Source organism: Perognathus longimembris, chromosome 12 (assembly GCF_023159225.1).
Source record: "Perognathus longimembris pacificus isolate PPM17 chromosome 12, ASM2315922v1, whole genome shotgun sequence".
NCBI classification, from domain to species: Eukaryota; Metazoa; Chordata; class Mammalia; order Rodentia; family Heteromyidae; genus Perognathus; species Perognathus longimembris.
Window position 1 is genome coordinate 1,368,054 of NC_063172.1, and position 23,384 is coordinate 1,391,437.

Here is a 23,384-nt window from a genome sequence, read left to right on the forward strand (position 1 = left end):
TGTTCCACGGCTCGCTGGCTGCACACTGAGCCCCTCTGAGCAGTTGCCCTACGTCAGGGACGCCACTCCACGTCCCGCCAGGCGAGTCTCCACAGTGCCCTGTGCTTTGCTTCCCCTCCAAATGCAGTTTAAGTAAAGCCCTCTCCAGGGCTGGCAATGTGGCTGGGTGGCAGCGTGCTTGCCAGCATGAACGAGGCCCTGGATGCCAGTCCTCAGTGCACACCAAAAGAAAACAGCACTTTGCACAGCTCTGCGGAGAGACCTGGGGTGTGCCCGGGTGGAGGGTGGAGGGCGGCGGGCCGCTCCTCGGGGGTCACAGGGTCACAGGGCGGCGGGCCGCTCCTGGGGGTCACAGGGTCACAGGGCGGCGGGCCGCTCCTCGGGGTTCACAGCGTCTCTGGGCCTTCGGCAGACAACTCAGACTTGGGGCTGGCGGAGGAGCTGTGGAGCCAGCGCCCGCCCTGGGAGGGCACGCTGCTGGGCAGGATCAGGACGATGATGGCCATGGAGCAGAGCCTGGCGCTGGAGACCATCTGCCGCTGCCTGGACGAGCACAGCCAGGTGGGGCGGGAGCACGCTCAGCGCGGGGGGCGGGGCTGGGAGCACGCTCAGCGCGGGGGGCGGGGCTGGGGGCACGGTCAGCGTGGGGGGCGGGGCTGGGGGCACGGTCAGCGCGGGGGGCGGGGCTGGGGGCACGGTCAGCGCGGGGGGCGGGGCTGGGAGCACGCTCAGCGCGGGGGGCGGGGCTGGGAGCACGCTCAGCGCGGGGGGCGGGGCTGGGGGCACGGTCAGCGTGGGGGGCGGGGCTGGGGGCACGGTCAGCGCGGGGGGCGGGGCTGGGGGCACGGTCAGCGCGGGGGGCGGGGCTGGGGGCACGGTCAGCGTGGGGGGCGGGGCTGGGGGCACGGTCAGCGTGGAGGGCGGGGCTGGGGGCACGGTCAGCGCGGGGGGCGGGGCTGGGGGCACGGTCAGCGCGGGGGGCGGGGCTGGGGGCAGGGTCAGCGCGGGGGGCGGGGCTGTGGGCAGGGTCAGCGCGGGGGGCGGGGCTGGGGGCACGGTCAGCGCGGGGGGCGGGGCTGTGGGCAGGGTCAGCGCGGGGGGCGGGGCTGGGGGCAGGGTCAGCGCGGGGGGCGGGGCTGTGGGCAGGGTCAGCGCGGGGGGCGGGGCTGGGGGCAGGGTCAGCGCGGGGGGCGGGGCTGGGGGCAGGGTCAGCGCGGGGGGCGGGGCTGGGGGCACGGTCAGCGTGGGGGGCGGGGCTGGGGACACGGTCAGCGCGGGGGGCGGGGCTGGGGACACGGTCAGTGTGCGGGCGGGGCTGGGGGCACGCTCAGCGCGGGGGGCGGGGCTGGGAGCACGCTCAGCGCGTGGGGCGGGGCTGGGGGCACGGTCAGCGTGGGGGGCGGGGCTGGGGGCACGGTCAGCGCGGGGGGCGGGGCTGGGGGCACGGTCAGCGCGGGGGGCGGGGCTGGGGGCACGGTCAGCGTGGGGGGCGGGGCTGGGGGCACGGTCAGCGCGGGGGGCGGGGCTGGGGGCACGGTCAGCGCGGGGGGCGGGGCTGGGGGCACGGTCAGCGTGGAGGGCGGGGCTGGGGGCACGGTCAGCGCGGGGGGCGGGGCTGGGGGCAGGGTCAGCGCGGGGGGCGGGGCTGTGGGCAGGGTCAGCGCGGGGGGCGGGGCTGGGGGTAGGGTCAGCGTGGGGGGCGGGGCTGGGGGCAGGGTCAGCGCGGGGGGCGGGGCTGGGGGCAGGGTCAGCGCGGGGGGCGGGGCTGTGGGCAGGGTCAGCGCGGGGGGCGGGGCATCCACACGGCGCGCCCCACCCCGGCCTCCCCGCCGGTGCTCCGCGCTCCGCCCTTCCCCGGTGCGGTGCGTGGGCCGGCAGGGACCCGGCCTGAGCTCTCTCTCCCGTCAGGACCCGGAGGAGCCCACGTCGGCCTTTGACAGCGGTGTGCACAAGTTCCTGGAGTTCCTGGGCCTGGACCCCAAGAAATCTGAGGAGAAGGTCAGCGCCCAGCATGGCTGCCCTGGGTCCCCGAAGAAGGGGACTTCACAGAGGCCGCCACCCCGTGAGGGGGCCCCAGGCACGCGGGGACCCCTTGGCCGCGGCCGCGGGGGCGCGGCCCCCTCCCCAGCGCCCTCCCTCCCCGCCCAGGCCTTCCTCTTCCGCCTGTACGGGCTGATCCTGCGCGAGTGCGCGTCCTCGGAGCGCGTGGAGCACCACCTGGCCTGCCTGCTCGAGCTGTCCCACCAGCCCCCCGGCCAGCGCGAGGTGGGCCGGCGCCCGGACTCCGCCCCGTGGGGGGGGGCGCCCTCACCACCGGGGGCTGCCACGCCCGGGCGGGGCTCGGGCCGCAGGCAAGCCGCCCCCCGCCCCCCCCACCCCCAGGGCATCGCGCTGGCCGTGGGCCTGGCCTCCGCCCGGCACCTGAAGGAGGTGTGGGCGCTGCTGGAGCACCTCGGCCGCACCCGCTTCCTGAGGTCGGTGGCCACGCCCGAGGAGAGCCAGGTAGACGCGCGGGCTAGGCTCAGCCTCCCGGACGGTGGGGGGGGTGGGGTCGGGGGAGGCCGCACCCTCTGTGGCTTCCTGCGAGTCCTGCCTCGGAGCCTAAGAGAGAGAGGGGTCCAGAGCCACGGTCAGGCAGAGGCTCTGGGGTGAGAGGCTCCGTCTCCCCGCCCGGTCCCCGCCCCTGCAGCCCTGCCGGGAAGAGCACCCACAAATCCCGACCCCCCGGACGGGCTCCCACGGGCCGCCATGGAGAGGCCCCGGCTTCCTCTGCGGGGTGGGGGGGGCGGGGCCGGCGGCCCCCCAGGCCCAGCTGCAGCCCCGGCCCCGGTACCGCAGCCTGACCTGCGCTGGAGATGGGTGAGCAGCACCTCCCTGCTGTGCTACGGGCAGATGGCCACGCACGCCCAGGAGCAGATCCTGCCCTGGGTGGACAACATCGCGTCCCGCATGGTCTACTACTTCTCCTGCAGCCCCTGCGTGAGCCCCGCCCGCCCCGCCGCCCCGCCGAGACCCCGCTCTGCACCCGGCCCCGGCCAGCCCTGGCGGGGGCAGCCGGGACACATGCGTGTGCGAGGCGTGCTACGTGGATGCTGTGGAGATGTGTGTGCGAGGCGTGCTACGTGGATGCTGTGGGGATGCGTGTGCGAGGCGTGCTACGTGGATGCTGTGGGATGTGTGTGCAAGGTGTGCTACATGATGCTGTGGGGGTGTGTGTGCGAGGTGTGCTACATGATGCTGTGGGGAAGCGTGTGTGAGGCGTGCTATGTGGGTGTGTGCTGTGAGGTGTGCTCTCTGTGTATGTGTGTGAGGTGTGCTGTGTGTGGATGTGTGAGGATGCGTGTGTGAGGCATGCTGTGTGTGAGGTGTGCTGTGTGTGGATGTGTGAGGATGCGTGTGTGAGGTGTGCTGTGTGTGGATGCGTGTATGTGAATGCGTCTGTGTGATGTGCTCTGCGTGGATGCATATATGTGAGGCGTGCTGTGTGTGAAGCATGTGTGTGGATGCGTGTGTGAGGCGTGCTGTGTGAGGCGTGCTGTGTGAGGCGTGCACTGTGTGGATGCGTGTGGATGCATGTGTGTGAGGTGTGCTGTGTGTGGATGTGTGTGGATGTGTGTGTTTGAATGCGCGTGTGTGGATGTGCGTGTGTGGATGTGTGTGTGCAGATGCGTGTGGGGATGCGTGTGTGTGGATGTGTGTGGCATGCTCTGTGGATGCGTGTGTGCACAGGACGACGCGCTAACCTCACTCCTGACCCCCCGTGTGTGTGCACAGGATGCGCTAACCTCACTCCTGACCCCCCGTGTGTGTGCACAGGACGCGCTGACCTCACTCCTGACCCCCCGTGTGTGTGCACAGGACGACGCGCTGACCTCACTCCTGACCCCCCGTGTGTGTGCACAGGACGACGCGCTGACCTCACTCCTGACCCCCCGTGTGTGTGCACAGGACGCGCTGACCTCACTCCTGACCCCCCATGTGTGTGCACAGGATGACGCGCTGACCTCACTCCTGACACCCCCACCCCGTGTGTGTGCACAGGATGACGTGCTGACCTCACTCCTGACCCCCCGTGTGTGTGCACAGGACGCGCTGACCTCACTCCTGACCCCCCACCCCGTGTGTGTGCACAGGACGCGCTGACCTCACTCCTGACCCCCCGTGTGTGTGCACAGGACGACGCGCTGACCTCACTCCTGACCCCCCGTGTGTGTGCACAGGACGACGCGCTGACCTCACTCCTGACCCCCCGTGTGTGTGCACAGGATGACGCGCTGACCTCACTCCTGACACCCCCACCCCGTGTGTGTGCACAGGATGACGTGCTGACCTCACTCCTGACCCCCCGTGTGTGTGCACAGGACGACGTGCTGACCTCACTCCTGACCCCCCGTGTGTGTGCACAGGACGCGCTGACCTCACTCCTGACCCCCCACCCCGTGTGTGTGCACAGGACGCGCTGACCTCACTCCTGACCCCCCGTGTGTGTGCACAGGACGCGCTGACCTCACTCCTGACCCCCCGTGTGTGTGCACAGGACGCGCTGACCTCACTCCTGACCCCCCGTGTGTGTGCACAGGACGCGCTGACCTCACTCCTGACCCCGTGTGTGTGCACAGGACGACACGCTGACCTCACTCCTGACCCCGTGTGTGTGCACAGGACGCGCTGATCTCACTCCTGACCCGTGTGTGTGCACAGGACGCGCTGACCTCACTCCTGACCCCCCCACCCCGTGTGTGTGCACAGGACGACGTGCTGACCTCCAGCTTCCTCACCGCCGCCATCCTGCTCACCAGGGCCCTCAAGCGCGAGTACGGAGTCCAGAACTACAAGTTCACGCAGATGCCCGAGCTCATCCACTGCCTGCTGGTGAGCGGCGTCGGGGCGGGCGCGGGGCGGGGGCGGGAGGGGGGCGTGGGGGGCGCGGGGGGAGCCAGGGGGACGCGGGGGAAAGGGGGCGTGGGGGGAGGGGGACGCAGGGGGCGCGGGGGGCGGCCACCACCGCCACGCGGGCCCCTCTGCCCCCCAGGGAATGCTCCAGAAGGAGCCCAACTTCCTGGCCACGCTCCTCCGGCAGAAGATCATCCTGGTCATCGTGGGCCTGAGGTACCGCGGCCTCGCCCCGCGGGGGGGGGGGGCGACCCGGGGGGCGAGGGCTGGGGTGGCACCCGGAGCGGGAGGACACCCCAGGGTGGGCGGCGGCCCAGCCCTTCCTACCCAGGAGGGCGAGCCCTGCGCCCTGCGCCCTGGGCCCTGCGCCCTGTGCCCTGCGCCCAGCGCCCTGGGCCCTGGGCCCTGCGCCCTGCGCCCTGCGCCCTGGGCCCTGCGCCCTGCGCCCTGCGCCCTGGGCCCTGCGCCCTGCGCCCTGCGCCCTGGGCCCTGCGCCCTGCGCCCTGCGCCCTGCGCCCTGCGCCCTGCGCCCTGCGCCCTGCGCCCTGCGCCCTGCGCCCTGCGCCCTGGGCCCTGCGCCCTGCGCCCTGCGCCCTGGGCCCTGCGCCCTGCGCCCTGCGCCCTGGGCCCTGCGCCCTGCGCCCTGCGCCCTGGGCCCTGCGCCCTGCGCCCTGCGCCCTGCGCCCTGCGCCCTGCGTCCTGCGTCCTGCCACCCGCTAGGCCCCGCCCCTCTCCCTTGTGAAGCCCAGATCCGGCCCCAAACCCTGCCCTGCGGCCCCCGACCCCGAGGACCCTGTTCTCCCCCCTCCACCGCCCCCGTCGCGCCCTGGGCCCCGAGCCCGGCTCGCAGGGTGGGGCTGGCTGGCTGGGGCCCTGCACCCCGGCTCTCCCCAGTCCCCCCTCCGCTCGCCGTGTTGCCCACGAGTCCCCCCCCCCCCCCCCGGCAGCGCTCTGCCTGGTGGAGCCCCAGCCGGGTCCCCCCGCCCCCCCATGTCTCCCACTCTCTTGGCGTCGTGCAGCAACCTGCGGCCGAGCCTGAAGCCGCTGGAGAAGTCTCGGGTCCTGCAGACCTGCCTGCGGAGCGTGTACGCGCTGCCCCCGCTCGAGCCCGCCCCCGACGTCATGGTGAGGCCCGGGCCGCCCCCTCCCCGACGCCCGGTCCAGGGCGTGACTTCCCGACAGCGCCGGGTCTCCCAGCCTTGCTGGCGCCGGCTCTTACTTCTCCCCAGGGTGCCGGCTGCTCACAGGGCCGTGGCTCGCTCCACGCTGCGCTGCGTTTGGTCAGGGCGCGACCGGCCCGGCCCCACAGGCCTGGCCCCCGGGTCCTTTACACCTTTGCCCGTGCCCGTGTCGGAGTGCACACTTGTCATTCTAGGCCCGCCCCTCGGCGTGTGCCCGGGGACACGCCTTGCCGTGTGTGTGCGTGTGCGGAGGGCAGGGAGCAGGCTGGCGCGAGGCGGCAGGAAAGAGGGCGGCAGCCGGGGCGCTCCCCCGTGGGCCGGAGGGGCACCCCTGCAGAGCCCCCGCCCCAGACTCCCCCCCGGCCATGTCCCCCCCCCCCCAGGTGCTGTATAAGAAGACAGAGCGCGCCCTCGACCTGCTGCTCCAGAACTTTGTCTCGGAGAACCCGAGCATGGACGAGGTCTGCTTCCTCCTGCAGGTGAGACGCAGACAGACAGACGGACGAGAGAGCTAGAGCCAGGGATACAGACAGGACAGAGACGGGGGGGGGGGGAAGGGACAGAGACCCGAACACAGGACCCAGAGACCCCGAAGACCGAGTCACAGCGACAGAAAGGGCCAGAGAGTCAGAGGCGCAGAGAAGCCCTTTCGCGGCTGAGTTGGCCTGAACCTGGAGGTGGGGGTGGGAGGGAGGGGATGGGACTGGGGGGAGAGGGGGTGGTGGCAGGCTGGGGGGGAGCGGGAGGCGGTGAAGGGGGGAGGGAGGCGGGAGCGATGCTGGCCCCGCGTCGCGGCCCGTCCGCTGAGCCCGCGGGAGGTGGAAATGGAATCCGCGCACCGCCGGCTCAGCAGTGGGTCCCGGCGTGTGCGTGTCTGGGTGTGCACTTGCGTGTGTGCCCGCGTGTGTGCGGTGCTCCTACGTCCCAGACAGAGGCGGCCCTGGGCGGGAGCTAAAGCTGGGGCGGGGCGGACCCCACTCCTGCAGGCAGAAGGTCCGCAGGCCCCGCCCCCAGACCCCAGCCCCGCCCCCAGCCCCGCCCCCATACCACAGCCCCGCCCCGTGCCCAGGCCCCAGCCCCGCCCCGTGCCCCGCCCCCAGGCCCCAGCCCCGCCCCCAGGCCCCGCCCTCTCCCTCATCCAGCACATGGAGCACTGGCTGAAATCGGAAAGGACTCATGAGGTCAAGCGCGCAGTGCAGTCCATCTTCCTGCTCCTGCAGCATGTGGTGGACTCCATGAAGTTCACTGTGAGTCCCTGGTCCCCTGCAGCCCCCAGGGCATCGGGTGGGGAGGGCGGCGGGCCTGGGGCCTGCACCGGGCATGGTGCACCCTTGACACCCGAGCCCGGGGGCTGCGGCGGGGACCCCTGGGGAGCCCGGCGGGGGCCGGCGGTGAGCCACGGACAAAGACGTGAGGGAGGTAGGCGGCCCTAGGTGTGCCTGGAGAGGGGCGGCCTGGGGAAGGACAGGAAGCGAGCGGCGCGGGGGACCAAGCTGGACACCGCACGAAAGGAAGGGTCGGGACCCAGGTCCCCCAAAACACGCCCTCAAAGGCACGCCCCCCCCCACACCCCGAGGAAAATGCTGGAACCAGCCTCCTCCTGGAGGAAGCAAGCTTCGGCCTGCGCGGGCTAGCAAGAGCCAGACGTGGCGGTAGCTGCGGGTCGTCTGGGCACCTGGGAGGCGAAGGCGGGAGGGCCGGGAGGAAGGCAGGCCCTCCTCACGAGCGAGAGGGCGGCGAGGAGTAAGATCCGCGGGCGCGGAAGCTCCGGGCGCTCGGGGACAGGTCACAGACGCGGGGAACCGCGCGCCCGGGGGGGGGGGGGACGGCTCCCAGGAGATGTGTCCGGCCCCCGAAGAGGCGCGGGGCCCTCCCCGTCGGCCGAGGCATAGCCCTGGAAGCTGGCAAGCCGCAGAGGGGAAGTTTGACGGCGTGTAGAAGTGCAGGCAGGATGCGTCACAGAGGAAGCGCGCGCCGCCACACGCCCACTGGAGGGGTAAAATTAAAGACTGGCAGCACCCGGTGCTGGCGCGGACGCCGCGCGGGCCGCGGCACCGCGGGAGGAGGAGTGGAGGGTGTGAACACCACTCAGCGGAACTTCCAGGAGTTTCTTTGGAAGGTAAAAGCCACTTACCTTCTAAGCACACAATCCCACTCTTAGACTGTTTAAGTCAAGAGCAACGGACATCTATATCCAGAAGGAGAACATTTAGGACCGTTCCGTCCGTCCTGGCCGCACGCTGGGAGAGGCCCGGACGTCCAGCAGCGAGGGCGTCCGGCCCCACAGAGAGACGCCACCGGCCACCACGGACACGCGAGCCCCGGGGGTGACGCCCCGGAACTAGCCCGTCCGGGAAGGGCAGGCCAGCGCAGGGCCGCCGGGAAGGGCGCCGCCCCGGGCGGGGGACAGGCCTCTCCGGGTGGGGGTCTCCGGGCCGGGGTGACGGTGCCGTGATTGGGACGTGCTCTGGACGGGCCGGGGGCAGGGCCTGTCCCCACCTCGGCCTCTCCCTCGGGATGTGGCGTGGGGGACGTGGGAGGGCCCGAGGCACCCAGCCTGGCTTTGCTCACGCCCCCCCCCCCCCCCGCAGGGAGAAGCCATGCCTTCCATGCTGGGCCACCAGATCGGCCTGCTGGTCCTGCTGTGGAGGGACAGGGACGACGGCACCCGCTACCACGCCCACCAGTGCGTCTTCCTGCTCCTCCAGCTCATGGCTCAGCAGAAGGGTGAGCCTTGTGCCCGGCTGGGTGGGGGCCCCCAGGGGCTGCCGACACCGCGCCCAGCTGGCGGCGAGCCGGGGCGCCAGGGCGAAGGGCGGGTGCCCCCTCCTCCGCCAGCCCCTTTCCCGCGCGCGTGTCTCACGTAGGGGTGTCGGTGGATCTGTCGCACTGGAATAAAGTTAAGAACTTTGAAGCCAAGACCGCCAAAGACTGGGATATGAAGCTCCACCACACGGCCAAGGTGGGCCCCGCGCTGCCCGGGGTGCCAGCCCCTTCTTCCCCAGCCCCTGCGAGGCAGGTGCCGGGCAACCCAGGTGACCAGAAGGGGGCCCCTGGACCAGGCACAGGTCCGAGCTCCCCCCAGAGCCTCCCAGGCCTCCCTCTGGGGCCCAAGCACTGACCCTCACCGCAGGCCAGCCGGATACCCCACTTCCTCGGGCCCCTCCTGGCCGAGTCTCTCTACGCCTCCTTCTCGGGTGCAGCCCCCGGGAAGTGGGGAGCTGGGTCTTAGTCCAGGGTCTGACCCCTGACTGCCCGGCCGGCCCAGAGCAGGTCAGTCTTCCCAGGACTCAGTGCCCCCACGTTCCAAGTGAGGGCCATGCGGGCTGGAGGTGCCGCTGCTCCCCAAGCGAGCGATGACAGGAACCGGGCCGGCTCCGGGCTAAGCCGGCTGACGGGCTCCCGGCTCCAGCATTGCCAAGACGGCCCAGGGCGTGTTCTCGGGGGGAGGGAGGGGGCGGGGGACGGGAGACGGAGCCCAGCACAGGTGGGGGTGGGGGCGCCACTAGCTGCCAGGCAAGGCCCGCGGTCCCAAGCCCGAGAAGGGGCCGCAGCCACGGGGCAGTAATTGCTGGGGGCCGGCGGGCATGGCGGCTTCCACACGGGGCCTGCAGTCTCCACGCCGTCGGGGTGGTGTCCTTGGCGCCTGGCCTGGCCCGTGGCCGACCCCAGGCCCTCCCCCCTCCCCGCCTCCCCCCCCCCCCCCCGTCCCCAGGCCTTGGAGGAGGGCCTGACCGTGGCCCAGCACACGCAGCTGGTCCTCATGCTGCTGGGCAGCCTCTGCAGCCCCAGCCACCTGCGCTGCGACCTGGCCTCCACGCTCCTGCAGCTCATCTTCAGCGCGTCCAGCATCAGGACCGAGCAGGTGGGGGCAGGGCCCTCGGGGGGGGGAGGGCTGCGAGGGAAGCCCCGGGGTCGTGGTCGTGAGCGGGGGAGGGGGCCCCCTTTCCGCCCCTGCCAGCCCACCCCCCCCCCCCCGCCATCCTGGTGGGTCAGCCCCACAGGGCCCCGGTGGCCCCTCACCCTCTGCTCCCGGGAGCCGGGCTGGCCTCCCGGGTGACGGCCCCGCCCCGCCCGCCCCGGCCCAGGTGGCGGAGATCCTGCACAGCCTGTTCCAGGAGCTGCCCGCCATCCAGTTCAAGAGCATCCAGCAGACCATGACCAAGGCGGTGCTGGACCTGGGCCTGCAGCACACCCAGGAGGTGGTGGAAGTGATTCTGTCCCTGTGCCACCCCTCAGAGAGGTAGGGCCCCGCCCCCCCGCCCCCCTCCTCCCACCCCCCGCGCCTCCTTCCACGGGGCCCGCCTCTGAGGGCCAGGGGGTCACCCCCGGAGGGGAGTTCACCGTGGAAGCGTCCCCCAGATGCAGGGAGCTCACAGAGGACAGCAGGTAGGAGAGCCCGAGGTCAGCTGGTGTCACGGTGACACACGATATGCCAGGCCCAGAGCCCTGGGTGCCCCGGGCGCGGCTGGGTCTGCCCCGCCTCAGCACGCAGCCTGTGGACCGGGGGCGGCCGGGGCGCCACCTGTGGACCGGTGAGGACCGGGCACAGTCCAGGCTCGCCGGCGCTCCCGGGGCAGAAGCCACAGGCCTGGGCCCACCGTGCTGGGGACGCGGCCACGAGAGCCCCGGCCCCTGGGCGGTCGGAGGCCGGCTGAGGGGGGAGGGCGGCCAGCAGCCTCCCCTAGGAGCAGCGGAGGACCGGGGGGTGGCGAGTGGGGCCGAGCTGAGCAGGGCCAGGCCCCCGGTCCCGGCCGGGCCCCCAGTGTGGAGCCTCGGTGTATGACACACGGAGGGCCCCCCCCCCCGGCGGAGCCCCCGGTGCCCCTCGTGATGGCGACGGCCCCCTCCCAGGCGGCTCCTGTCCCTGTGGAAGGCCCTGGCTGCCCGCTACCAGCTGGCCCGCAAGGTCATGACCCTGCTGTACATGAAGCTGAAGCTGCGGCCCCCCAAGGAGCACATGCAGACCCCCCCCCAGGCCCACCTCATCTCCCTGCTGGTGAGCAGGCCTCCCCCCCTCCAGCGTCCCCGCCGGGCCCCGCCCGCTGGCCCCTGCCGCGGGGGGACTGGGGTCACTCATGGCGCTGCCCCCGTGAGCCGGCCAGGGGCCCGGGGCACCCACGGCCGGGCCGCCTCCCCGCCGCCGTTAGCACCTGTCCTGGCGGAGGGAGCGGAGGGCGTCCTCGCGGCAGGGCCCTGTGAGCGCGAGCCCGGCCCTGGCAGCCCTCCCGAGACGCTCGGCCCGCCGCAGGACCGCGTGTGGGGAACGCGACAGACGACAGGGTGATAAGGCTCCATGGGGACTCAAAGGGACCGTAGAGGTGGGCCGCAGGGAGGCGGCGGGCGGGCGGGCCTGGGAAGCAAAGGCAGCCGTGACAGCCGGCCGGTCAGCCGGCCGTGGCCAGCGCCCAGGCCTCCACTAGAGGGCTGGGGCCCCGTAGACGCCATCCGGCCAGCCCTCCCCTCTAGAAAGAGGGTGCTGCTGCGAGGACCAGCCACGGGGCCACTGCCTGGCAGGGCCGTGGGCGTGGTGACCGGGGGACCGCCCAGGCGGGCGTTGAGGGGAGGAGCCCGGAGATGCAGCAGCCAATCACAGCTCTGCCCGGAGCCAGCAGGGTTGGCGCGCTGCTGCACCTGGAGAGAGCTCTGGAAAGGGCCTCCGCACAGGAAGCACACCCGACGTGGGCCGGCCGTGGGGGCGGGGGGGGTGGGGAGCCAAGGCAGGGGTGAGCTTGAAGTCTCTGCGAAGCCAGGAGGTCAGGGGCCCAAGGCAGCGGCCCCGGGAGGGAGCCGCTGCCCGGCCACCGCCCCCGGGCTCGCGGGACCTGTCACCCACCGCAGGCCCTGAGCACCATTTACGAGCTCCTCTACACCCGGGAGTACAGGGGCACCGTCCGCTGGGCCTTCGCGGGGCTTCTCCTGGGCCTGCTCACGCAGCTTCACTATTTGTTTGAGCTGGGACTCGGGGAGGGCATCTCGGACTACGAGGAGGACGACCTGGAGGCCAGGCCCCTGGGGCCCTGCAGGTGAGCTGTGCTCTGCCCGCCTGCCCACCCGGCCGAGGCCCGCGGGGTGCTGGGGACCCGGGGAGGAGGGAGCCCCGTTGCACGGGGACGGGGGGGGGGGTGCCGGGAGACAGGGGCTCATCCCGGCCCGGGCACCCCACGCTGCCCTTTGCCGCCCAGGACCTGCCTGGAGGCCCTCAAGGGCCTCTTCTGGACCACCCAGTACTGGGAGGTGTTCGCCCACCTCAAGCTGCTCCAGGGCTGGGAGCTCTTTGAGCAGATGGAGACGTACACAGACGGCGTGACCCTGCTGGCCAGGTGAGCCCCGAGCGGGGGGCCTCTGCCTGGGAGGGCTGGGCGGGTCGGCAGCCCGGGCCCCGGGGGAGCCCCTGCCTGGGTCGGCAGTACCCCTCCCCTCCACCGCGCGGCCCAGCGGTGAGGCCACGGCGCGGGTCCGAGCCTGGGCCGTGATGGAGTCCTTGGGGACGGGGCTGGCCCCTTCCCTCTGCCAGGACCATGGCCCAGTATAACTGCGAGGTCAAGGCTGTCCTGGGACAGGCAGTCATCTTTCTGAAGAGCGAGGAGGAGCGTGACAACGTCGTTGCCATCCTCATCATCGCGGAGGTCCGTCCCGCTGGCTGCGTATGGCTCCCTCCTTCCCTCCCCCCTCCGCCCCCTCCCCCCCGCAAAGCGCAGCCTGCCTCGTGGTCGGGCAGTGTAACCCCGGTCCAGCTCGGCCGCCCCCGACGGCGGCGTGACCGCGCCCCCCCCCCCCCCCAGTTCCTCCACAGCCCCGACGTCTCCCAGCACGTGTCACGGAAGACCATGAGCAGCTCCCTGAGCCGGGGCCTGAACAACCCCAACAGTCTGGTGCGCGCCTCGAGCCTGAGCGGACTCCGCTGCACCCGGATGCGCCCTAAGAAGGCGAGAGGGGGGGCGGGGAGCCGGGCGGGGCGCCCGCCACCATCTCCGGAGTGCTGGGGGGAGGGTGGGGGCGAGGCCCGAGACGAGAGCCCCCGTGGCCCCCGCCTGGGCGGAAGGGGCGGGTGGGGGCGTTAGGAAGCCCCGCGCGGCCAGGTCCAAGTCCAGCCTTTCGGCCTCCGTCCGGGTAGGATCCTTCATCTGACCGCACGGGCCCGGCCCTTGTACCCTTCCCGGCCTCCAGATAAGCGGCGCGGGTCGGGGGTGCCGGAGGGGCCGGGCCTGCGTCAGGGACGCGGATCGCCCTGGAGGTGGGCCGGCCGGCAGGAGGGCGCCGGGCACCACCGTGGCGTGGAGCCAGCTCGCGCCCCACCGGGGTCCTGGGTCCCCCCCACAGGTGACCCTGCTCCGGAATCAGCTGATGGGGCTGCTCGAGGGCTTCCTGCAGCCCGACCCCAGGGACCCCCTGGGCCTCATGGAGATCCTGGGTGACCTCCTGCACCGCCTGGGCGTGCAGGGCGCGGGCATCGCCAGCCTCAGGATCGCCCAGCACCTGCTGCCGCTGTTCGAGGACGTGCGTGGGTCAGGGAGGGAGGCGGGGCCTGTGGGCGGGGCCTGTGGGCGGGGCCCGGGGCGGGGCCTGTGGGCGGGGCCTGGGGCGGGGCCTGGGGCGGGGGCGGGGTCCGGGGAGGGGGGGGAGGGGGCACGGCAGGGCCAGGAGGGCGCGGGCCGGCCCATCAGAGAGGCTGGCGGCCCTCTGGGCGGGGCCTGTGGGCAACCCTCCCCATCCCGCCGGAGGGAGCTGAAGGGCCGCCGGCGGGGGCCACTGTGGCCAGGAGAGGGGAAGGGGCGCGGCGGGAGGGGGCAGCAGGGAGCGAGTCTGAGCGGAAGGCCCGCCCCTTCCCCCCAGGAGAGGGCTGAGGTGAGAGGAGGCGCCATCTTCCTGTTTGGGGACGCCATCCACAGCGGTAGTCAGAAGTTCCAGCAGGCGGTCAAGGCCCTGGCCAGCCAGGCCCTGGTGCCCCTGCTCCTCCACCTGCTGGACTCCTGCCCCGCCGTGGCCATGGTGAGCAGCGCCGGGGCGGCCGGGGCGGCCAGGGGGCCCGCCGGGGGGAGGGCCTCTCTGTACCTGCTGGCGGGGCTGGGGGGCGCGTGGAGCCCCGGCGAGGCGGCCGCCCTGCAGGATTGGATTCGCCTGGGTGTGGCAGGCTGGCAGGTGAGGAAGGAGAGGCTGCCCCCGCCCCCCGCTGCCTGCAGCTTCCCCTAGCGCCCCCCCCCCCCCCGCCGCCGGCCGGCTCATCCAGGAGCCAGCCCCAGGACCGTCCTGCCTCCCCGTCCTCCCCTTTGCCTGGGGTGTCCACGAAGCACGCACACCTGCCAGTGCCCCACCCCAGAGGGCGCCCGGTGCCGCTCCCACCCCAGCCAGGACCCCAGATGGCGTGGGCCATGCCTCTGAGGAGCGCACCTCCCCCACCCCCCCCACCCCCCCACCGCGGGGAGGGGCGCCTGCGTCTGACCAGAGACCGAGCCCGCCTCTACCTCCCAAGCACAGGGCAGGCACCGCCCCGCCGGCCACAGGGCCCGTGTCCTGGGCCACCGGCCTGGAGGACCCGCCCACCGTCACTGCAGGCCCCCGGGAGTGGGGCTCCCCGCCAGCGGCCACCCAGCCCGGCCGGGGCCCCGCCTCCGCCAGGCCCGCATCCCGTAACGCCTCAGGGCCTTCCTCCGCCGCGGAGCTGGGGCTCGCCTCCCTCCGCCCGGGGAAGCTGGGGGACCACAGGGTTTTCTGGAGGCTCCCCGGGGCTCAGGGAGTGGGGTCGTGGCTCTCTGGTGCCCCCCCCCCCGCAGCGGGAGGGAGGGGCGGGTGGTGGCGGCCAGGCCCCGTGGTGGCGGCGGTGACCGGGCCCGGCTCTGCGTCCCAGAAGTCCAAGCTCACGCTCCTGCGCTGCGCCATCGTGCACAAGTGGGAGTTCCGGAAGGAGCTGTTCGGCAAGCTGGCGTGGGGCGAAGGGCTGGGCGCGGAGAACGACGTTTTTATCTACGTGGTAAGGCCGGCCTTCCCTCCCAGGGAGGCCCTGCAGGAGCCCCGGGGGGCGGGGGGACCCCAGCCCCCGGGAGGAAGCGCCACCTTCCGTGCTGGGGCCTCCACGGGGAGCCCTGGAGACGCCGAGGCCCAGGGGTCCAGGTAGACCTGAGCACGGGGTGCCCCACAAACTTCCAGGCCCACGCGTGGGGGTGGGCGTCCCCATCCTCCTCCCCGCCAGGGACCAGGACGGCAGGCCAGGACTCTGGGGCCGGGTGTGGTGCACTCCAGGGCCCGGGAGCCGCCTGGCTGCTGTCCCTGGGCCTGGCCCCCTCCCCCTCGGGCCCCCTTCCCCTCCCACGGGCTAGGCGTGGCCGGTGTGGACAGGTCCACGGGAGCGGTCCGGAAGGCCTCTCGCAGGAGGCGGGGCCTCGGCCGGCTGACCCAGGACTGTAGGGCCCTTCCGCCCTCGCGCGTCTCCCCTCTCCCATCCCGAGGGTGGAGAAGCTGGGGCGCGGCCTGCTGTGAAAGCCTGGGAGGTGTGCAGCCGCGATGACGCCCACCCAGTCCTCTTAGGTTTAAATAACGGACTCAGGACACACGGGCGATCTCGGGGAAAGCTTCTCGGAATTCTGAGGAATTCAATCCAGGGTGGGGTTTATATGACAGTAATGGCGGCAGGAAGGGGTGGGATCTGGAGTGGCTAGCTATGTCGGGATCTCTGAGGACCCCTTCTCCTCGCTTCCCTGGAGGAGATGCTCAAATGTTGGGGTCTCGAGGACCCCTTCCCCCCGTCTCCCGGGGGGAAATGCCTGAACCTTGATTCTATGGAAGAAACTCCGCCCTACCCCTCATACCGGCTGAAGGAGTGAGGCGTGTCCTTTCTGGACTGCCCTTGGCTGAAGTGGGATGCGGAAATCCCTTCCTCGGTCCCCCCATAACGTGTCAGGAGCCGCAGGACAAAGATAACAGGGAGACGCTGTGATGGTTGAATGAGTCTCAAAGGCTTTAATTTGGGAGGGGGGCTTATATAGCGGTCATGGCGGGAATGGGAAGGACTTGGGCCATTGGCTAAGCCGGGCTGCCCATCAGGTGATGTCATGAAACTTCCTTTGTGGGTGGGACAACCCCATCATGGTGGCATGCACGTGTTCGCCCCCCAGGGGCGGGGGGCTTCTTTTCCGGTTGAGGCCGGAAGGTGGGAGGGGCTCCCTCCCACACTGTCCCAGGGCGGGGGGAAGGGCAGCGTCTCGCTCTTGGCGCCCTTCCCCCACCAAGGCCAAAACTGAGTCCCCAACATAGCTAGACACTAGCGATGGGCCGATAGGGGCTGTCCATCCGAGGGCGGCGTCCTGGGACCTCTCCACGGGCTAAAGTCACATCCCACATGTCGCCATTTTTGGCCTACACGAGGTCCGAGACGGGAGGCGGGGCTGGTTAGAGCCGCCTTTCTGGTTCCGGACCCGGGAAAAGGTGGGCGGGGCCCCTGCCAGGACGGCCTCTTCGCGCTGCAGCCAGTGCCCCACACTGGACAGGCATGGCCTTCGCTTTGTGGGGAGCAGCCGGGCCACCCCTCTCCCGCAGGCCCGTGTGTGACCTTGGCAGCTTGCTCCAGGACGCCCCACGGGTGGTGCCCGTCTGTCTCCTCACTCACGGGGTCTCCTCGCCCGCCTCTGATTCTCCCCGGAAGCTCGCGGGCTTCCGTGGCTGGCGCGTGCCCGGCGCAGTGGCCCCTCTGCGGCTCCGGCCCTCCTGTCCCTGCGCTTCCGGAGCTCTGCCCCCTCCCCCGCTGCTGCACTGGGGGGGGGCATCCTCCCAGGTGTCTGCTTGCTGCTCAACCGGGGTGGGCTTTCTGTGACCCTCACCCCTGGAAGGGGGGCACCGAGTGGAAACGCTGTTGCGCGTGGGACCCGCCCCGGTGCTGTGTCTCGGGGGCCCCCGTCGCCTGCTCGGCCGGAAGAGCTGGGTCTCCGGCGTCCGCCGCCTCCGGGCCGATCCGTCTGCGCTGCGCTGGGGGTGGCAGGCCTCCGCGCGGGGGGGGGCCAGCCTGGCACCCGAGCTGCGTCGGGGCGCGCGGGGTCCGTGGGGGTGCCCGAGCGAAGGGTCCCGCGGAGCGCGAGGCCCCCGTTCTGGGTGCTTGCTTCCAGTGAGCGTGAGGTGCCTGTCGGGCGTGGGGGCTCCAGGTGTGGGTGCCCCGCTTGCGTGGGAGCACCGTGGTGGCGTGGGAGCACTCCAGTGGGGCACAAGCGCCTCGGTAAGTGTGAGCAAGGGGTCTTCAGAGCCTGGGCCTCCCGCCGCGCCGTTGGGGGGCCCCTGAGCCCGAGCTGGCCGGCCCAGGCGTGTCTCCCCCCGCCCCCCCTCCCCAGGTGGAGAGCAACTTCGGCAGCTACCACCAGTTCCTCATGCAAGCCTTCACCTACCTGGGCAGCTCGCAGAGCAACCTGAAGGTGGCCGCCATGAAGTTCATCGGTAGGCGCTCCCCGGGCCACCGCCAGGCGCCCTCCGCCGGGCCGGCCGGGCTCCCGTCCCCGGGGGCCTGGGGAGCAGCCGCTCGGGGCCCCGCGGGCGGGCGGGCCCCGGCGGGATGCCCACCGCCCGCCTGCCCCCTCCACGCCCGCCAGGCGGCCTGCTGCAAGACTACTTCACCGACCTCTGCTTCTACTTGAAGAAGAGCGACGTGAAAACCCTGAAGAAGCGTGAGTGGCCCGGGGAGGCGCCGGGGCCGGGGCCGGGCCGGGTCCCCGCCGCCCCCCGGTGCCCCGCCGGCCCCGCCCAGCCCGACCTGTGGTCCCGCAGACCTGGAGGCCCTCAGCCAGGACACGGACTCGGCGAGCCGCAGGTTCTACCGGAGGTCCTTAGCGGACATCACGGAGCTGTCCTTCTACGCGTCCTGAGCCGCACGCAGCCTACCCCGTCCCGGTGGCCCTTGTTGAGTTCTATCTTTATTAAATACGAACAGAGCACGGTGGCTTCTTCTCTGGCCCTGCCCGCCCCTGCCTGTCCCGTGGACGGGCTGCCCAGGCTCCTGACGCCAGGCCTCGGGCAGGGCCTGGCCTCTGATCCCCGCAGAGGCACCGGGACAGCCTGGCGGTGGCCGCCCGGACTCGCCACCACGCGGCCATGGCAAGGTGTGGCTGGGAGGACGGGGGGGGGGGGGGTGGGCACCGAGGGGGCGGGCCGGCCTGGAGAGCTGGAAAGGGGAAGCGCGGAGCAGAGGTTGGGGCTGCTGAGACCCCGTGCTGGTCGGGACCCGGCGGTGATCCATGGCGCATGGGGGACGGCGCTGGCCGGCCGCCGGCTCCCGCGGTCCTCCGCTTCCCGGGCTGGGCCTCGGCAGCTCGGCAGCTCGGGCAGAAGGAGCTAGGCCTGCGCTGTCTGTGCGTTTTTGGTCCCCAGCGAGCCCCAGGACATGTCAAAGAGGCGGCGGCGGCGGCAGCAGCACAGCCCTGGATCTGCCGAGCAGAATGACAGGAAGACCTGGGGAGGCCCTGGAGCAGAGCCCTCCCGCCCTGAGAGGAGGGCCTCGGGCACGGTGGCCAGACCAGCCCTCCCAGCCGCGCTCAGGGACCTAACCCGCTCCGGCAGAGAGAGAGAAGCCCGCGCAGGACGCAGAACTGGCAGAGGAGCACAGAAGAGAGCAGAAGAGAGGCGAAGAGAGGAGCCGAGAACGGAGCAGGAGACGGCGGCTCGGACGCAGCCCGCCGGGCTCGGGGTGCCCCTCCCCGCCCCGCGCGCCTCCCGGGGACCAAGCGCAGCAGACCCCGGGCCCGCGGGACGCGCGGAGGTGGAAAACGCCTAGAAGATAACGGGGAGCGTCTGCGCTGCGAGGGTTTAGACGCCACATCAAAGACAAGCACGCCAGGAAAGGCTCGGCTTCCTTCAGGCGAGAGCCGCCTGCTCTCACAGAAGGCGACGCCGGGTGCGGGACGCGCAACGCCGGGGGCCAGGGCCGCGCAGGGCCGGCGCCGGACGCTCCACGAGGCGGCCACGAGGCCGAGACCCGGAGGGAGAGGTCGCCGGCGGCCCAGGCGCGCGGAAAGGCCGCCACGTCTCACTAGGGAGCCATCTGGTCGTTTGGTACACTTCTGCTCTCTTACTGGGTTCGACCCTCGGTACCACCGGAGAAGAGAGGAGGAGGAAGAAGAGTTGCGGCTGCAGGCAGGGGGCTGGGGGAGGGCTTGACCGGGGCCGGGGCGGCATGAGGGACTCGGGGTGTGCTTGTGCCGTGCCCCTTGGGACAGGTGCCCGAGTCTGGGGAGGAGGGCCACGACGCCCCCCGCACCCAGAGGACGCGCTGGCCTTCACGTGGGGGCGGGCTCTCGGACAGGAAGTGGCCCTCGCCGGGGGCAAACGCAGTGGCACTCCGGCGCCATCCCTGGAGAACCCCGTGGAGTTCGGCTTCCTGTCGTCTGGCATGACTTGGCTGTGTTTTTTGTTAAACCATGTTGAGGAAGAAAAAAAGTAAGAGCAGAAGTGTACCAAACCACCAGATGGGTCGCTTTAAAAATGTGCTTAGTGGAAAAATTTTAAACCCTGAGATATAGAACAACATAATTTAAATAAGGGTGCTCTCGGATCAGTGCTCCCTTGTTACGTAAGGCAAAGCTGGAGGCCGCCCACCGACACCCTCTGTGGGCGCCCCATGTTTTCCATACCTGAAGGGCACTCACAGCAAAAGGAACCCTTCTATACAAAGACCACCCACCCTCGGCCAGCAGAGAGACTGGGGCTTCCAAGGGGGCGGGGGGGGGGAGTAGGACGGAAAGGGGCACAGGGAGAGGGAGAGAGAGGAGGGAGAGGGAGAGAGGAGGGAGGGAGAGAGAGAGGAGGGAGAGAGAGAAGAGGAAGATAGAGGGAAGAGAAGAAAAAGAGGAGGGGGGAGGAGGGAAGGAGAGGAGAGACAGAGAGACAGATAGACACACACACACACACTGGAGTAGACACAGCCAGCCCCAGGGGCTCCCATCAAGAGCCCCCCTGCAGGCTGGACAGCGGCGTGCAGGGGCCCGATGCCTCAGGACCTCAAGGCAGGGAGGGGGGTAACTGCACGGGGGGGGGGGAATTTCAGGACGACGTCTCCAAAGCTGGTTAACGCCGCTGAGGGTGGTGCGGAGTGGGGCTGAGCCACGGGGAAGGAAGTGCGCCCGTGGGTGCCCTGAGACGCGGGTTCCTCCCCCCACCAAGCAGCCTCACTTCCAGCCCCCGGGGGGCGCCCTGCAGGCTCGCCCCACCCCGACACCGTCACACACCCAAGCTGTCCCAATGTCACACGCAGCAGGAAGCCCTCTGCTTGTCGCCAGGGGCTACGCGTCGTGGCTCCCATAACCCACTCATGGATTTGCTCGGGTGGCTCCCGGGGCGTGGGGAATGCCTTGCTCACTGCAAAGCGCACGTAAGACACGGATGCCCACATGCGGAGAGATGCCAGGGCTCCGTCCATGGGGACCCCCTCACCTGGACACCGGCACGTTCAGCCCAGAAGGAGGCCTCCACACCCTGTCTTTTGTGGGGGTCTGGAGGTTTCACTATATGGAAAGGTGGGCAATGCAACCCTCAGCCCCTCTTACCTCCCAGCCGCTGGGGCTGAGGCAGAAAGTTCCGCCCTCCAACCCCACCCCAAAGCTCTCGGTGACCTCCTCAGCTTTGGAGTCGTTGCACTTGTTTACAAAAGACACCGTCACTCCGGGGGCTCCGGGAGTCTTCAGAGCCAGGGCCAGATGTCCTAACAGCACCAAAGTGAAGAAGATTGGAGCAATGACACTGAGTATCTCAACTCAGGGAACAGAGATGATTCTGTTCCCAGCAATTAGAAAATGCACACCAAATATTTACAAAAACGATCCCATATTATGCAGCAAGACAACTGCCATACAGACCTCAAAAATAACTTATACAACCAAGTACAACTGAGGATAATAAAAACAATAACATAGGGAAGCTCTCAGAGTGAAGCTAAGGCAGCTCCCTGAGAGAAATGTATAGGCTAAAATGCTTACATTAAATAATGCCTAATATCTGAAGTCCACAAATTAATGTGTAAAGTATCTAGAGTTCACAATAACTCTAGCTCACACAAAACTCCAAGGAGGCAAAAGCCTAAAATGAGGAATTCACGGTGGGGGTGGGGGGAAGCACCCATCCCAAAAGACATGGACACACTCGTGTGCAGGAAAAGGAGCTTATAGTTTATGTGCCAGGGCATGTTAATGGGGGGGGGTGCATAATAGAGGGGCCTGTCAAGGTAAGCGAGAGAGCACGATTCAAATGTGATGGGAGGCAAAGGGACACCGATGGCCGACATGAGAAAATGGAAACATTATCAGAGCGAGTTACCAGCAACGCCAATTCCAACACACTTGAAAACTTGGCTGAACTAGAGTCGCATGAAGCACAATGTACTGACGATGAACCCACTGGGACCGGGCGGCTCACATCTGTAATCCTACTCAAGACGCTGGGGGGGGGGGGGGGGTCTGAGGATCACAGTTCAAAGCCAGCCTGGGCAGAGAAGTCTACAGGGCTCTCGTCTCTGACTAACCAGCAAAAGATCCAGAAGTGACGGATGGCATGACGCTTGAGACAGCGTGTTAGGACCTGGGAGCAGAAAACCCACCAAGGCACCGCTGAAGGTGGCAGATGAGTTTTATTAGTCAGTCTGCAACTGCCCTGCCCCGGGCCACCCCAGGGCGGGGAGCGGCTTCCAGGGGGAGGGTTTTCCTTTCCCCTTTCCCCGGGCCTCTTGTTCTCCGCAGTCCTCCCGGCTCTTCGCTGGCCTCCACTCTCCTCGGGCCTGGGATGCGGGGGCCTCCGCTCCCCAAGCCCACCTCTCCTCCCGCGGGCCCCGGGCGGGCGCGGGCCTCTCCTCTCCTCTCCTCTCCTCTCCGCGGGCCCCGGGCACCGGCAGCTGCCGCTCCACCCCAGCCGTGGTGCCAGGCACAGGGCGCGCGGCCTCCCCGTCCCCGGCCTCCCCGAGAGCGCGGCCTCCCCGTCCCCGGCCTCCCCGAGAGCGCGGCCTCCCCGTCCCCGGCCTCCCCGTCCCCGGCCTCCCCGAGAGCGCGGCCTCCCCGTCCCCGGCCTCCCCGTCCCCGGCCTCCCCGAGAGCGCGGCCTCCCCGTCCCCGGCCTCCCCGTCCCCGGCATCCCCGTCCCGGCCTCCCCGTCCCCGGCCTGCCTCCCTGCGCGTTGGCTGGGCCCGAGGCCCCCAGCTCCGCGGCCGAGGTGGTGTCCTGAGGCTGCAGACGCTGGGGCGCGTGGGGCTCTGGGTGCAGCCTTGGACCCGACCCCCGCCTGTGCCCATGCTCTGTGGCCTCTTTGCCTGGGTTCTGGGAGAAGCTTCTGGAAGCTGCGGCTGACGTCTCTTGGTGGTGACGCTGGGGTTCCGGCTCCGTCTGCCAGGTCCTTATTCGGAGGCGTTTCCGCTGCCGGGTGCCAGCGCCTTCTCAAGCTGCTCGGGGTGCCCCTCCTCCTGGTTATTTTTAGGGCCTGGCGGGGCGAGCCCGGAGCTTCCCTGCGGCTAGAGAAGCTTCGAGTGGCAGACTGAGGGGTACCAGAGGGCTCCACCAAACCCCCCCCCCCCGCCTGCTCCCCTCACACGGAATGGAGATACTGAGGGGGAGGTCGGGGCCGTGGGGGGACTGGGGCAGGCAGGAGCCAGTCCTGGGTGAGCAGCCAGGGGGACAGAGGCTGTGCGAGTTGGGCCTCTGCCCTGCACTCAGCGCTGGGGTCTCCCTTCTCTTCACGCCCCTCGTGGGCAGCTCTAAGCGGACCCCCGCCGGGGACTCGGAAGGCCTCACCGGGTGGGCCACCGTGTGGTGGAGGGCCGACCCCTTTGGGCCAGTCCTTGATGTGGGGGAGCCGGCAGCCAGAGCCCCAGACTAATCTGCCACAGTGCCCTGGCTGCCTGCCCCGGTCAGCCACAGACACTTGCTCCCCCACGGGGGAGCCGGAGCCCACACGTGCCCGGGGAGCGGGCAGTCGGCTTAGCGGGGCTCAGTGGCTCTCCTGGGCAGCAGGTTCCAGATCGAGCCCCGAAGCAGGAATCACGATGCGTATTTGCTCTCCTCTGAAGCCCAGGTCTCACTTGAATCCTGAATGGAACCCGGAGAACCCAGGACAGGGCCAGTCAGGGTGGAGGGAAGAGGGCGGAGCTAGAGAATGTGCCCGTGGCCACAGGAACCTCTCCTTCTGCTGCACAAGACCGGGTTAGGCGTGGAAGGACCTCCGGACAGCAAGTCTGTGTGCCGGAGTGCAGCCAGGAATGGAGCTGACAGAGCTGATTATGGAGAGCTCTGCCAGGAAGGCCTCTGGCCTGCCTCGAGGCAAGGCTTGGGGAAGGGATGGGGGGGGGGAACTTCCCCATCCC

The 23,384-nt window shown here is 70.5% G+C and overlaps 1 protein-coding gene across 1 annotated transcript; it reads left to right on the plus strand.

Annotated features, from left to right (window-relative positions):
• The first annotated feature begins 186 nt into the window (after nucleotides 1-186).
• On the plus strand, nucleotides 187-17,941 carry LOC125361028 (maestro heat-like repeat family member 5). Its single transcript, XM_048359228.1, has 24 exons — nucleotides 187-561; nucleotides 1,909-1,998; nucleotides 2,149-2,265; nucleotides 2,383-2,502; nucleotides 4,750-4,872; nucleotides 5,033-5,109; nucleotides 5,913-6,018; nucleotides 6,458-6,553; nucleotides 7,217-7,321; nucleotides 8,666-8,801; nucleotides 8,942-9,036; nucleotides 9,790-9,939; nucleotides 10,163-10,317; nucleotides 10,929-11,073; nucleotides 11,916-12,100; nucleotides 12,260-12,397; nucleotides 12,592-12,703; nucleotides 12,860-13,003; nucleotides 13,398-13,574; nucleotides 13,911-14,066; nucleotides 14,923-15,045; nucleotides 17,390-17,492; nucleotides 17,645-17,719; nucleotides 17,820-17,941. Exons 1-24 carry the CDS (start codon nucleotides 187-189, stop codon nucleotides 17,915-17,917), a joined length of 3,201 nt encoding a protein of 1,066 aa, XP_048215185.1. The 3' UTR covers nucleotides 17,918-17,941.
• The last annotated feature ends 5,443 nt before the right edge of the window (nucleotides 17,942-23,384 follow it).